The 15,662-nt window shown below is 53.0% G+C and overlaps 1 protein-coding gene across 3 annotated transcripts; it reads left to right on the top strand.

The window, feature by feature from the left end:
• Nucleotides 1-222: 222 nt before the first annotated feature.
• Nucleotides 223-15,393, top strand: Ccl17 (C-C motif chemokine ligand 17). 3 transcript variants are annotated; one of them, XM_076571669.1, is made up of 4 exons: nt 223-568; nt 13,613-13,812; nt 14,516-14,633; nt 15,113-15,393. In XM_076571669.1, exons 2-4 carry the CDS (start codon nt 13,713-13,715, stop codon nt 15,204-15,206), a joined length of 312 nt encoding a protein of 103 aa, XP_076427784.1. In that variant the 5' UTR covers nt 223-568; nt 13,613-13,712; the 3' UTR covers nt 15,207-15,393. The 3 variants fall into 3 exon arrangements, with proteins under 3 accessions (XP_076427784.1, XP_042133222.1, XP_042133224.1); XM_042277288.2 differs by lacking the exon at nt 223-568 and adding an exon at nt 11,779-12,171; XM_042277290.2 differs by lacking the exon at nt 223-568 and adding an exon at nt 12,213-13,476.
• The last annotated feature ends 269 nt before the right edge of the window (nt 15,394-15,662 follow it).

The following is a 15,662-nucleotide window of genomic DNA, read 5'->3' as shown; positions in this document are numbered from 1 at the left end:
CTATCAGCGCCTCTCATATTTAAGTTATGAGACACTAAAAGAATGTCCCTCAAGCAACATTGCCACCTGTTCTAAAATGCATAAAGTGTTTGAGGTTCTACGTGGGGTAATTATGTTCTGTTAGGCATAATTATGGCCTGGTTATTGTTTGCATTTGACATAAGGAGATACGAGTGTGTGTCAAGGGGTGGACTTGTGATGGCTATTCTCGGCTGTCAGTTTGACTACATCTTGAACTAAACAGAAAGCCCACACAGCTGGGCACACCTGGGAGGGGTTTTTCTTGATTGGCTCATTTGCGGTGGGAAGACTCACCTAAATCGGGGCCACACCTTCTCTTGGCACCCCGCGTACCGGACATGGAGGAAGGAAGCCCTGCTCTTTGCCTGCTTGCCCTTGCTCTCACTGGCAGGTCCGTTCCTTCGCTGGCGTTACAGCCTGCTTCTTTGGAACTGCAACGTACGCTAAAGACCAGCGCAGACTTCTAGCCTCGTGGCCTGAACAGCTACGGGTTTCTTGGACTTTCTGTTGAGAGGAAGACATTGTTGGACCAGCTGGACCACAGCCTGTAAGTCTTTTATTTTGTATTTTATTTATTTATTTATTTATTTATTTATTTATTTATTTATTTATTTATTTATTCGGCTTTTTGAGACAGGGTTTCTCTGTGTAGTTTTGGTGCCTGTCCTGGATCTCACTCTGTAAACCAAGCTGGCCTCGAACTCACAGAGATCCGCCTGGCTCTGCCTCCCAAGTGCTGGGACTAAAGGCGTGCGCCACCACTGCCCAGCCTGCCTCTAAGTCTTTCTGTGAATTCCCCTTGTGTATATACAGCTCATTCTGTCAGTTCTCTTCCTCTACAGACCCTGACTAACGCACCCACCCACCCCTTGGGTCACACACATTGTAGGTCCTCTTGCCTGGGATAGACAGATTGCCCGTCTTTGTTCCCCTACTAACTCCCAGTCACCTTTGACTTAGCTCGGGCGTCACTTCTTTCAAAGACCTTTTCTTTTTCTCTTTTTTTAAACTTTTTTATGATTCTTTGTGGATTTCACATCAAGCATCCTAATCCCACTCATCTCCCTGTCCCCTTGCTTCTGCTTCTGCCCTCTACCTTTGCAACCTCTCCCAAAACAAAACAAAATTTGAAAGTAAAAACAACAACAACAACAAAACACACAAAAAAAAATCTCAGCATGGAAGCTGTAGTGTGGCCCGGTGAGCCACACAGTTCACCCTTTGGTCCATGCATCTTTACTTGCAAGTGTTCATTGCAGGGAGTCGTTGGTCTGGTTCCAGGCCTCTGGCTTCTGCTGCACTATCAGTACTGGGCTCACTGGGGTTCCTTGGATATCCTGTGTTACCTTGTGTTCTGGAGATCCTGCAGCTTTGGGTCTGTGGGTCCGGCCCCTTCACGTGCTCCGGCATATACCTAACTGCCTCCATGAGGTGTGAGAGGTCAATGGGTGCCTGTGCAACACACCCAAGTCCCCGCTGCACTCGGTGAGCCTCCACCCACTGTCACATCCTCAGGATGTTGCTTCCTAGGCCTGGCTAGAATTCCCAGGAAGCCTGGGCTTGGACGATGCCCTGCTTGTCCTCCAGCCTCTTTCGACAGGTGGCCAGTAGAGGAGTCCAGCAGCCCTGAGCTCTGGGCAGTCTGAGAACCTAAGCTTGTTCCTAACCTATTTCCTGGTCCACGTGGCTTTCTGCTGTATGCATGGGACCTCTTTCCAGTGGCCCCTGTATCAGGATCACCACCAGACATATAGGATGGCGGCGCCATGCACATGACCCATCTTATTCCTCGATGTGAAGGCTAAGAAGGGGATGACAGGAAGAGCCATTGTGAGCTGTCAGAGGCTCCGATCTCACTGACACCTTCCTGAGAGGTCCACTTAAACAAAAAGCCATGAACTGTGTGTGTGTGTGTGTGTGTGTGGTGTGTGTGTGTGTGGTGTGTATGTGTGTGTGTGTATGTGGTGTGGTGTATGAGTGTGGTGTGTGGTGTGGTGTGTGATATGTGTATGTGGTGTGTGGTGTGTGTGTGTGTGTATGTGTGTGTGTGTGTATATGGTGTGGTGTATGAGTGTGGTGTGTGGTGTGGTGTGTGTGTGTATGTGGTGTGGTGTGTGTGTGTGTGTGTGGTGTGTGTGTGTGTGGTGTGTGTGTGTGGTGTGTGATGTGTGTATGTGGGGTGTGTGGTGTGGTGTGGGGAGTGTGTGTGTGTGTTGTGAGAAAAGGCAAACAGAGCCTCATGCATGCTAACCACCAAGCCAGATCTCCATCTTTGCTGTGAGCCTTCAGACTCTCATAACTCCTGCTCTAAGAAGAGTCCATTCTTAAACCTTTTCCAGGTGGGTGTGCAAAGGCACAGAGAAGGTTCCAGAATATATCCAAAGTCACATGGGTAGTAAGTGACTGAGCAGCGGTCCGCCTCTAGAAAGCTCCGCTTGCTTTCCGTCATTTGTGCTGTACTTACTCTATAGGATAACATACAGCCATGGGAAGGGGGATGTAAGCACCCATGACACAAAGGGTTAGCGAGCAGTGTGAGGGGGTGTGACACACACACACACACACACACACACACACACACAGTGTGACACTATTAGTGCAAAACCAAAGGATCCTTTCAGAATTCCACGCAGTCAGCCTATTCCCCAAGGTCCACACACAAAAAACCAACCAACAATGGCTCAAAGCAAGTATCAGGTACAAATCAGGCACATATCTTTAATCCCAACAATAGAGAGGCAGAGTCGGGTGGAGCTCTGTGGGATGTGGACGACATCACGAGTTCCAGGCCAGCCAGGGCTGCTTAGTGAGACCCTGTCTTTTTGTTTTGTTTTGTTTGTTTGTTTTGTTTTTTGTTTTTTTGTTTTTTGAGACAGGCTTTCTCTGTGTAGCAATGGCTGTCCTGGATCTCACTCTGTAGACCAGGCTGGCCTCGAACTCAGAGATCCGCCTGGCTCTGCCTCGGGAGTGCGCCACCACTACTCGATGCCTCTGTCTTAAGAAAGAACAAACGAATAGAAACAGGGCTGGGGATGTAGCTCAGTGGAGGAATGCTTGCTGTCTATGCGCAGGGCCCCGAGTTCTGTCTCCATAAAGAACTGGAGTTCTGTTGATTGCACAGGACTTTTCCCCCTTATCGTTGACTACTCCCTAGCAGGCCTGGGTAGACGCGGTTCACACCGTGCTTACGCAACAGCAGACAATGTAAGTGATCATCTAGAGATGAGTGTGTAGGAGGAAGAGCAGAGGCTGGGCAAACACTGTGTCATTTCACATCCTCAGATGCTGGGCTCCTCGGTGAGCCCTGGATCCACGCCCTGAGGTACCGGGAAACAACTGTATATTAAGGTGCACATATTGCTTAGAGAAGTACAAAGGAACATGTGGGGCCAGCAGATGCCCGACTCTGCTGTTCCTAGAGGATGTGACTGGAGAAGAACCTGAATGTTCGGGGACATGGCTAACACATCTGGGTGCCTGGAGAGGACACATGGGCATAGCTCACAGCACTGTGCCTGCCGGCCTGGTTGCCTTCGGTGGGTCTGACTTCTCATATTCCTGAGCAGCCTGGGGCAGCATGCTGGAGCCCCCTGCTGCTCCACCCCTTCCCCCTTATTCTCCAATTCCCTCACCATCCCCTTCCCCACTGTATGCTGGGGTTTTGTTTTTGTTTCTTTATGCTTGAGAGTGAACCCAGGGCCTCATCTATATCCAGACACAAAGGCTATACCGCTCATTCACATCTTTTAAAACTATTTCAGTTATTTATGTATATGGACATGTTGCCTGCATGTGTATCTGTGTACCACTAGTGTGCCTGCAGCAGCCAGAAGAGGGCGTCAGATCCCTTGGGATTGGAGTTCACAGACAGCTGTGAGCCACCGCATGGGTGAGGGCACTTGAATCAGGTCCTCTGAAAGAGCAACCAGTGCTCTTAACCACTGAGCCATCTCCCCAGCAGCAGGATTCCAGTCCTGCTTTTACTTTTGTATCTTGAAACAGGGTCTCACTAAGTAGACCAGGCTGGCCTTAAACTTGTGATCCTCCTGCCTCAGCCTCCCAAATAGCTGGATTACAGGCCTGTGCCACCAGGACCTGCCTATACATCCTTAAAGACCCACCTAAGAACCTTGTGGTGATGGTGCATGCCTTTAATCCCAGCATTCAGGAGGCAGAGATAGGCAAACCTCTGAGTTCAAGGCCAGCCTGGTCTACAGATCATGTTCCAGGATGGCCAGGGCTACACAGAGAGGAAGGAGCCCCTCCATCTGCTCCTGGGGAGAGAAAAGGTGGAGAATCTGGCTGGGGAGGACAAGGGAAGTAGAGAGGATGAATGGGACAGATGTCCGTCCTCCCTGAGAAATCTATAAAGCCGATGCAACTCCAGTTATCTGTGGAGGTGGATTCAGCTCTGCTAGTTCCATTTAAAAATAGAAGCATAGGCGCTCAGCTGAGAGCTGGAAGGAGCCCAGGCGTGGCAGGAAGATGGGGCTGTGCAGCAAGCAAGATAAGAAAGCTGCTGCCCCTTCTGGCTGAGGCAGAGGCTGTGGGGTGCCAGCTTCTCTCTGGAAAGGGGTCTCCAGGGTCATGGTTCCTTGGTCTGGACCCTGCTCCGAAGGAGCCACCCTTCCCAATCCTGTCTGCTAGGGAAAGGTATGAAGTGGTTATGAGGTCAAATTACCAAGTGTTGATGAGGCTTGACCCATCTTCCTGATGGCCTTTGGATCTGCCTGGGATTGGGTAAGGTTACAGGGGGATCCTTCAACACAAGCCTTTTAACCAGGCCATATCCAGTAGGTTCCTCAGAGTCTAGACTACGCCTCCTTAGACCTCGGTACCTAGCGCTGGCCCTGGTGCTGAACTAAGAGGGTCTGAATGGGCAGGAACGAGGCCCTAGCAGCCCAAACAAGCTGTCACCCACCCTATGAGCTGACTGCTGACTTCTCAATGGCTTCTTTCATTGCACCCATCAATTGAGCCTTGAACTGTTCCAGTTCAAGGACCAAGGACTCACCTTTGAAATAACCAGGCAACGGAACAAGTGCTCCTTGGGACTTATAGGCTGGAGGGAGTTCAGTACCCTGAGACCCAGACATTAGAGTTGTGGGGACAGGCTCATTGTCACGAGTGAGAGCCTGTGCAAAGGCTTATGCGCTCTACCTCAGGAATGACCCTCCCTCCCTTCCTCCCTGCTTCCCCCCACAACTCCTCTCTCTCAGCTGACTTGGGGCGGGGGGGGGGGGGACGACCAACTGCACTAAACAAAGGACACATTTCGACCCAGTGGGGACGTGGTCTGGGTGCAGCTGGGAAGCAGGTGACAAGCAGCAGACCCGAGAGGAAGTCCACAGTAGAATGCCGAAAAGGAAGAAGTGCCCAGGAGGTGTGAGATGCCCGCTGAGACAGGGGCGCCTCGGGACGTCCGAACTAGCATCTTGAGGCTGTGCTGACGTCTTCAGACTGTTCTTCTGGGAAAGAGTGTGAAGTCAGTGTGGAAGCCAGAGGAGGGAAGACTCAAGAAGGCCAGAGTGGCCCAGGAGGGCTGTGGGCTTGTTCCCTGAGTGAACACAGAGCCTCAGGAGATTTCTAAGCCCAGAAGAGCTGTGACTTCTGGGCTGCTGGGCTGGGGACGGAATGCAGAGCAAGTGTGGCAGAAGAGGCCAGGAGGTAGATGAAGGAATCCAGGGGAGAGAGAATAGAATCTGAGTCTCTCCAGCAGATGTAATGCAGGGAGAGAGGAAGAGGCGGTAAGACAGCACCCAGGCTTCTGGCCCGTTCAGCCGGAAGGAAGGGGCTGGTGGAGAATGGGGGAGAGGAATAGGAGTGGGAGTGAGGGAATAGGGAACTCAGCTTTGGACATGGGGGTTGAAGATGCCTATTTGGTGTGTTGAGTAGGAAGCTGGATATTTGAGTCTGCAGTTTGTGAAAGTCGGAGTCACCGGCACATAGATGGCATTTAAAATCAGGAACAGGCTCAATTTGCCGGCTATAGTCACAAAAGACACCGTAGACTTTTGATGTCATCGCTATTATTATTTTCATCTTGCAGATGTAGAAACTAAAGCTCAGAGGGAGGTGACTTTGAACCCAAAGTGAATGGTAGCTGGAGTCCCAGCCAGTACCCAGCTTACCGTTTGCTCCTAACTCCCCCGCTGCAAGGGGCACTGGCCTTGCATCTTCCAGGATATTATGCTCAAGGAGTGGACAGATTTGGAGACATCCTCCAGGACTGAAAGGGACAGTCTCACCCACACAGAGATGGAAGGACATGAGGGACCTGTGCTGTCAGCTTTTCTGCCCCTGTGATGAACACATGGGGGAGGCAGGTCAGAGGTGGAAGGACTTAGCTTGGCTTATGTCTTTAGTGTGTTCACTCAGGTCTGTGTGGAGTCAGAAAAGCATGACAGAGGGACATGGTGGAGCAAGGTTGCTTGTCTCCAGGAGATCAGAATACAGAGGAAGTGATCCAGGATACTTTTACAGGGCACAGCACCCCCCCAACAGTGATCTACTTCCTTTATGCACACCCCATTTTCTCACAGCCCATTTAGTTGGAATTCATCAGTGGATAAACCAAAGAATGATGTTAGCACCCTTGTGAGGTAATCACCTTTCTCTTTAATTTTTTTTTAAATTACTGCAAAAAATTATTGTGTGTGTGTGTGTGAGAGAGAGAGAGAGACAGAGACAGAGACAGAGAGATGTGCCGCCATGTGCCTGTGTAGGTCAGAGCACAGCTTGCTGGAGTTGGTTCTCAGCTTCTACCATGTGGGTTCCTAGGATCAAACTCAGGTCATCAGGCTGGGCAGCCAGTGCCTTTAGCTACTGAGCCAAACTGCCATGTTTGTTTATTTTATTTTATGCATATAAATGCTTCCTGTATGTGTGTATGTATAACACATGTATTCCTGGTGCCCAGAAGGAAATGTCTGGTCCCCTGGAACTGGGGAGTTACAGGTGGTTATTGTGAGCTAACAAGTGGATGCTGGGAACCAAACCTGGGTCTTCTGGAAGAGAAGTAAATGCTCTCAACTGCTGAGCCATCTCTCCAGCATGAACTTATAAGCCTTTTGGGAGACATTTCATATATCCAAACCATACAGAACCATTTATGGCTACTTTTTGCGGGGAGTGGGGGGAGAAGGGTTTCTCTATTTAGTCCTGGCTGTCCTGGAACTCACTATGTAGACCAGGCTAGCATTGAACTCACAGAGATCCACCTGCCTTTACTTCCTGGGTGCTGAGATTAAAGGCATGTACCACCGCCCTGGGCGATGGTTACTTTTTGGGAGAGGATAGCATCTCATTTGTAGCCTAAGCGGGTCAATCCTCCTTCCTCAGCCTCCTGGATATAACTGGGGTTATAGGCATGCAACACTGTAATTGTTCCACTGATAATCCTTAGTGAGACACCCCATGGTCAAAGTGGGCGTGGGCAAACGTCACCAGGGGCAGGTATGCAGGCTAGACCGCAGTGGAAGAAACTTCCCGGGAGGAAGTGGGCCCTGTGGGCTGTATTGTGTGGGAGGTAGAGAAGAGAACGAGGTGGTGGAGTGAGGAGGAGGTGAGGAACACTGACAGAGACGAGGTGTGGGGGCTGGAGGCCCGGAATGAGTCAAGGGCAAAGCTTCAGCCTGGGGGGTGACGGCAGGGAGGAGAGAATGCTGCTCGTTTTGAGGGGAAGCTGGTCGCCGAGGCTGAGTGAATCTGGAGAGGATGGTGTTCTGCCTTCCAGGAGCATGTTACTGCCTTCCAGGAGCATGTTACTGCCTTCCAGGAGCATGTTGCTGGGGCAGACTTCACAGATCTGGCAGATGAGAAGGCAAGGGTTGGGAGAATTCAGACAGACAAGTGATGAGCCTGAAGAAGCAGGGGCCCAGGGGTCAGTGTCCGGCACTGCCCGTGTAGATTAAGGAAGCCTATGTCCAGAGGACAGAAGCTTGGAGAAGGTAACCTAAGGAGGGCAGTGGGGTGCTTGAGGTAAAAGTGAAGTCTAGAACAGAGGCCTGGGCATGCTCCTGCTACTTGCTGGCCCTGTGCCCTGGGGTCAGTTTCTAAATCTCCCTGAAGGGTCCCACTTTCTCATCTGAAATGCAGAGGATCCTGTGGCTGTCCTGAGGACGACTTAACCATGAGCTATCATTGCTGAGTGCCCACTGGCCCACCTGTGGGAACACAGGGGTGCTCCTGTGGAGGGAGCCCCAGGGAGCCCAGGGGAAGAATCCCACATCCCAGAGGGACGGAGTATCAGGAAAGGAGTGAGCTCTCAGTGGGAGCTTGGAACAAGCAACTTCACCTCAGCTCATTCACCTTGGTGGAGTGTCCGGCATCAGACCCACTGTGTAGACAGAAGGGTGAGAGTCACAAAAATGTCCTTGGCTGCACCAGTATGAACAGATGGAAGAGAGAGACAGGACCCAGGAATGGCAAGCTGATCCCAGGGTGTCTGCAGGGCGGCCACACGTCCTGGGAAGAGTGGCCTCACAGGATTTAGAGCCCCCCCCCCCCCCCCCCCCCCCCGCATAGAGCAGCTTCCCTCCAACCACACTGCCAAGGAGCCGTGGCCTCCCAGTGGGTGGGGGGAAGCGCTAGTGAGAAGGGTGGACCACAGGATGGAGAAGGTGGTGCTGTCAGTGAAAGAAGAAGTGAGGAGGCATGGAGAAGGGCGTGGGTCAGGCAGAGTTCTTTATGAAGCAGGGGCATGGGTGGGGAGGGCTCCTGGGATCCCGTCATGGCTGGCATGTGTGGATCCTCACAGGTAGTAACGGTTGCTATTATTATCAGTCACTATCGTGGCCATTGTTTACTTCCGCTCACCTGCTTCTGGCAGATTTTTCTGCCAGAAGTTGAGTCAACGCCAAAGCTGTGGATGAGAAAGGAGGCCCCGCTGGGACGAAGGAAGATTGTGTGGTCCCGGCTACCATAGAAGTAATTCAGCTTGTCGGGCGTGGCCACAACCCACAGGAAGTTGTGAGCTAGATAGACAGTCATGTCTACACCCTACCTACCCTGAATATATATGCCCGATCTCCTCATGGAAAAGGCATTTCGCTCAATTCTCTACCTCATTCAAGACAGAGAGACTCATGAATAGTAGGTCACACCAAAACAGTAAGTTAAATCCCATATGGTGGCTCATACCTAGGATCCTAATATTTGAGAAGCTGAGGCAGGAGAATTGTGACTTCAAGGCCAGTAGGGCTACATTAGTGAAACGATGATGATGATGATGATGATGATGATGATTTGTTAAACTGGGCATGGTGTTGCATCCCTCTAATCCTAGTACTCAAGAAGCTAAGGCTAGAGGATTATGAGTTCAAGACAGCCTGCACTGCGTAGGAAAACAGATATTAAAGCAAAATAAACAAGTAATTGTTCTGAAGGGAAGGAGCTGAGCATGAATTTGCCTGTGGTTCAGAAACTGGTAAGTGGCCGTGCATGTGTACACACATCTATCTATATGTTCACCTCCTGGTCCATCTGCACACTCGTTCACCCACCTATCCACCCATCCAGTCACTGACACACCTTCCAGCCAACCACACACCTCTTCCATTCATTAGCAGATGCATTTTGCTGAGCACCTACTAGGTCCTCTAGGGGCCAAGGGGTCCTTGTTTCTTGTGGATTCCAGTCTTTTGAGTGTAAGGCAGCATACTATGCAGTGTGAAGACTGGCATAATAGGAAATTAATGACCTCTGAGCACACAGTAAATGGAGGGGGACGTTCAAAGGCATGAGAAGGAGTCCCAGTTATGATCCGAAGAAGACTAGAGTGAAAGGAAGGTGGGGTGGGGGTGGGAGATTGGTGATGGTGATGTGGGGGGTTGGTGGTGATGGTGGTGGTGGTGATGGTGGGGGGGGTGGTGATGGTGATGTGGGGGGTTGGTGGTGATGGTGGTGTGGAATGGTGGTGGTGGTGATGGTGGGGGTGGGGGTGATGGTGGGGGGTTGGTGGTGATGGTGGGGGTGGTGATGGTGGGGGTGGTGATGGTGGTGGTGGTGGTGATGGTGATGTGGGGGTTGGTGGTGATGGTGGTGTGGGATGGTGGTGATGGTGATGGTGGGGGTGGTAATGGTGGGGGGTTGGGTAGGTGGGAGGGGGGTGGGAGTGGTGGTGATGGTGGTGGTGGTGCAGGGTGGTGGTAAAAGCTTTAGACTGGAGGAGCAGCCCTGCGTGTCAGCTAACTGGAAGCTGAGCAACAGGAGGTGGTAGGCTGCAGGAAGGGCTGAGGCCAGGGAAGTAAAGAGGGAGGTGATGCACGAGGGTCGGAGAGATGAGGAGTAGCCTTCCTCAGATGATGTTGGGGAAGCAGTGCTGGGTGTTAGAACTGAGGGCTTCCTGGACAAGACCCCGGGTGACACTTCTGCCCCAAACCACTGAGAGCGTCGAAGAGCTTCCAGCCCAGCTACCTGCTCTGTGATGTAGGGCATCCAAATTTTGACTCAAACCTTAGAAACAGGCTTTCTCCAATCCTAGGGAGAGTCTGCAGGGACACTTCCTGCCTTTCAGGGTAAAAGACCCAGAATTCCACTGGTCCAGCTCCTTCTGGCTCAAATAGGGAGCATTCTTAATGCCTCTAGCAGCTGCAGTCTAGCTGGTTTTGCCCCAAGGACTCCCTTGAGGCAGAGCTCAGAGGTGGAGGCAGGAGAGGGAGCCAGAGCACACACAGGTCATGAGTCTGGCTGCCTTTAGGTGGACGACGGGTCTGCATATGGCATGCCCAAAGATGCTTGGACATCCCATTTGGAAGGTCCCCAGGGAATCCACTTCATTGCTGGAATAATGGGGCCGGTCCGATGTGGTTAATCCCTGGCGAGGAGAGTCCCTCGCAAATGTCCCCAGCGGCAGCCTTGAACTGGCCTGGCCCCTGCATTCACCTCTTCTTCCTTGTCCGCAGTCACCAGTTAAGGAGTGTCACACTGTGCAGCTCTGGCCTGGTGGCTGGGCTGCCCCCCGCCCCCCGGGTTCCACACTAGTCTCCCAGCCTGTCTCTGCATGTGCTCCCCTCTGTACCTCTGTATCTCTGTACCTCTGCTTATCCTGTGCCCTGGGAATAAATGTCCCTTCCCACCCCTAGGAATTCTACCTGCAAGGACCTGCGAATTGCCAGTCCTCCAAAGTGCCTGTATCACCTGCAGCCCCTTCCCATTTCCTGGGGAACCTCCCCAAGAGCAGGGGATGAGCGGCATGGGCGACCCAGGCGACCCAGGCTCTGCTGCTCTGTCCCCTCCTTGCCTGGAGGTGACAGTTCACAGCCTCTGTTCCTGCTGCCGAGGCTGCTTCCTTAGAAGGACAGGGAATTTGGGCCTTTCTGGAGAAAAGATCTGAGTGTACAGCAGAACAGAGGCCTTGAAACCCACACGGGGAGTTTCCAAAACGCTGCTCAGTCTGTGTCCCCAGCAACAGAATTGTTGACTGCAGCATAACCATACCTTCCTGTGTTCTAGCCCAGAGCATCATGGGCTGGCCTCTGCTGAAAGATGCTCAGCAGGAGCCCCTGGGAAGAGGGTACAGGGGGCCTGGAAGGGGTGTGCAGTGGGGCTTGGAGAAACTCAAGGGGGCAGATCAGCAGTCTGCTCCCTCCCACCGCCTCCTCAAGCAGGACTCCTGTCCTCCAGGTTACAGCTTCCTGCCCCCCTCCCCCCCCCCCGTCCCCCCCCCCCCCCCGTTCTCAGCTGAGACACCACTAGGCATGGGCGCTCTTCTCTGTGGCCAGAAGGGTGTGCACCCTCCCCTGCCAGTCTCTCTGAAGCACGGGAAGCCTGGCCTGAGGAGCAAGGGCCCAGCCAGACAAGCTGAAGGCGAAGCCCCTGCTCAGCTGTGGCAGCAGCTGCGGGGGACTCCAAGGGAAGCAGACAGCTGCTGGGATGAGGCCTACCAGAGGAAGCCCGGTCTGTGCCAGTTCTGCCATCTTTAGTAGGCTCCTGGAGACAGTCTAGACTTCCCTCTACAGAGGACAAAGTTGAGGCCCCGAGAGCATTATGAGAGGCCCCCAGGTCACACAATGAAGCAGCGGTGAGGATCCTGCCCACAAGGAAGTTCAGCCGAAGTAGAGGAAAGCCCAGGCCGCAGACCCTTAGCCTCACAGCCTCCTGCAGGGGAGAGGGGAGGAGAACGCCTGGACTTTTTCCTTTTGATCTCAGGTGTGTCTCTGCACGGCAGTCCAGGGATTAACATGAGGCCAGGCTTGACAGCGCGAGAGGGGTGAGGTGGCCTGGGGTGTGACTGCAAACTGCCTCTGGCCACTTGTGGGCCCCAAACTCTTGTCGGAGTCAAAGCCGAGGCACCCGCAGGCCTCCGCAGGCCTCCGCAGGCCTCCACCGCCCCGCCCCGCCTGAATGCTTTGGCCCCCCCCGGAAGGCCTCAGTCGGGAAGACTGACCAAATTCAGTGATGCGTGGCCTTGGGGCAGGATAGGAAGAAAACGAACCAGACATGGGAAGGGAAAGGGGCTGAGAGCCCAGAGTTCCAGCACAAATTCCTGGTGGAGCTGGGATGTGGCTCAGTAGAGTGCCCGCTAGAGTGCCATGCGTTCAAAACACCCGTACACACAAAAGTAAGTAAAAATTAGAGAGTAAAAACAAACACCCAAACCAGCCATGGTGGCTTACACCTTATCTGTGGGATTGTGGGATACCCCAGGTTACACAGCATTGTGGGATACCCTAAGTTATACAGCAAAGCAGCGGTGTTCCCTTTTATTTTGTGATAGGGTCTCACTAACACCCATGAACTCTGGTAGCCCAGGCTAGCCTCAAAACTGAAACCTCCTTGTCTCAACCTCCCAAGTAGCTGGGATGCCAGGCCCGAGCCACTAGACCTGATTATTTTTCTCAATAAACCCTGACTTCGCTTCAGAGTGACTTGTCCTGAAATTCTTTCCTGGGCACCGAGGTGACAGCCTCAGGCTGTGGTGAAAGTTCCATGTAAGTTTCTACAAACTGTGTCCGGGGCCTGAGAATACCGATCAGGGTTCCAGGGCAGCCTAGAGTGCGGGGCTCCTATACAGGTGGGCATTGCCATCTCTCAGTCTCTTTATTCCACCATAGCAGAGGCAAGGTGCCCCATTCAGGGAGCTGGGCCTTTCAGTCCACTGAAGCACACACAGCTCCACATGACTAAAGCCCCACTTGGCCTAGCCCCCTGGGGTCAGGGCCAGCCTGAGAAAGACGTGAGGTCACAGTCTCTCAGCCTCACCTAAGCCTGTGGCTTCCTCAGAATAGGATGGAGTTAGGCCTTTTCTACAGCACTGCTCACCCTCTCGTGGACCTTCTGGAGCCCACAGCCCCGCTGGCACAGACCCTGAGAGCTGGTTGGCCCTCCACCTTGCCTCTAGGACACCGCATGAAGGAAGTTCACCAGTGCTGGACAAGGGATGAAGGGAGCTGAGGCTGAGGCCCTGGGTTCTGCTAATAGAGGAACCGAGAGACGGTCCCTTTGAAAAGAGAAGTATGTCATCGCCATGGCCCCAGACGCACAGACTCCCACCTCTGTCCTGAGTGGAGTGCCCATTCTCTGGAAAGCCGCAAACATTCCCAAGCTGGACTTCTACTGAATTATCTCAAATTTCTTTGAATTTTTCTAGTCTGGAAGGATTGAAGGAGGGGACAGGAGGCGGGGAATGACCTCCAGGGAGGTTAAATAGGTCACCTCAACGCTGGGCACCAAGACAAGCAGAGGGGCCCATGAAGATCTTCACCCACACTTCTGGCACCATGATGTCACTTCGGATACTGCTCCTGGCTGCCCTGCTTCTGGGGACGTCTCTGCAGCATGCCAGCGCTGGTGAGAGCTGGGCACAGACAGGAGAGGAGGGCAGGGAAGGAGCCCCTCCACCACACACACCAGCAGCAGAAACACAAGCTGTGCGCTTTATACCCTGTCTGTTCTTACAGAGGTCACAAGGGCTGGCAAGAACACTGGGTGGGGTGAGGGGATGGCGCTGGGGATGGTGGGGATGGTGTTGATGATGTCAGGCACCTGACCTGGACACCTGCCTGGTGAAGAGCCATGGGCAGCATGTTATCCTGAGATGTGAGGACATAGTGGCTTTGATTGTGGGCGTATGGTGCAGCATGAAGGACTCTCAGATTTGCTACCATTTGCTTCATTAATGGGCTTCATGCATCATCAGGAAACAACATAAAGACGGAGAATTGGTTCCAAGAACGTATGAAAGGAGACTTTTATATTTAGGTTAGAAAGGGAAGTTGAAATAAGGTTCCAAGATACAGGCAGCTGGGATGCCATCACACACAGATGAATATACAAACATGCAAACACAAAGAGCCTACACATGCACAGACACCCCACCACCTACCATGGTAACACACACACATAAACACACCAGGAAAAACCAGCATACAGACAAAGAAAAGCACGCGCAGTTATCGTCCATAGGTTCCCACAGCCACACATGGGGGTGCTCCATGGGTCCTCAGGCACATGCGCAGACCCTTCGGACACCTGTTTCCTATTGCTCTTCTAGCTCGAGCCACCAACGTAGGCCGAGAGTGCTGCCTGGAGTACTTCAAGGGGGCCATCCCCATCAGGAGGCTGGTGACATGGTACAGGACCTCAGCCGAGTGTCCCAGGGACGCTATTGTGTGAGTGCCCCCCTGTCCCACTCTTACACCTCGGTCCCAGAGTGGCAAGTGGGTGGGCCTTGGGAAAGAGGGAAGAGAATACAGCCTTCTTCCCCTGGGCCAGCAGCTCTGGGCACTCGGGGGAGCTCTTCTACCCCACACAGTTGAGAGGGGTTCAGTCTCTTCATTTATCTATGGTGAAATTGAGGCCCCAGGATGGATAGACATCCCAGGTGACAGGGCCAGTAAGCAGCCGTACAGTCACCTCTACTTACCGGGCTTAGGTGCTCTGAGGGGCCAGGCATGAAGCCCTGCAGCCCTGGCCCTCGGGAGGCTGGAGTGGAGTCAGGACCCCAGTGGTCAAGACTTGCTAATGGCATACGTGACTTCATCCAGTTCTGGCCCAGGCGAGTTCAGGTTCAAGGTCAAGGCAAGTGTGGCTGGTTGCAGAGCTCCGGAAGGCCTTGCCGTCTTCACACCCACTGGCTTCTCCTGTGTAGGTTTGTGACTGTCCAGGGCAGGTTCATCTGTTCAGACCCCAAAGACAAGCATGTGAAGAAGGCCATCAGACACCTGCAAAGCCTAAGGCAGTAGCCGGTGACCTTCCCCCAGGAGCATTTGGAGACTCCAGCACCGGCGTCCATGACCTCAGCCCAAAGCTGCCTGCATCCAGTGGAGGCCTTAAGAGCCCCAGAAGAGCCACAGAGTGGGAGTCGCTGTCCCTTTGTATGGACTCAAGCTACAGGCACAAAACACCGCTGATTAAAGTCCTCTTCCCTTAGTCTGGGTCAGTGTGTTCTGTCCCCACAGTGCAGAACCCCTTCCACCGTGGCTGATCACACTGGAAGGGTCCTCATAGGACAGCTGGTCCCACTCTGCCCAAGTCAGAAAGGTTAGCTGAGGCCGAGGGAGAGACGCGATCCCATTCCAGTAAGAGATGGAACTGTGGAGACATGGGGCAGGGACCGGGCAAACCAGAGGTAGACACAACACAGCAGGACCCTCCCAAGTGCCCCTCCCCCCTCTGTATTCCATAGAAAGTGTCCAAGA

The sequence above is a fragment of the Peromyscus maniculatus genome, chromosome 5, assembly GCF_049852395.1.
Source record: "Peromyscus maniculatus bairdii isolate BWxNUB_F1_BW_parent chromosome 5, HU_Pman_BW_mat_3.1, whole genome shotgun sequence".
NCBI classification, from domain to species: Eukaryota; Metazoa; Chordata; class Mammalia; order Rodentia; family Cricetidae; genus Peromyscus; species Peromyscus maniculatus.
The sequence above is the reverse complement of the archived record's forward strand: the minus strand, read 5'-3'. Positions and strand labels throughout refer to the sequence as shown.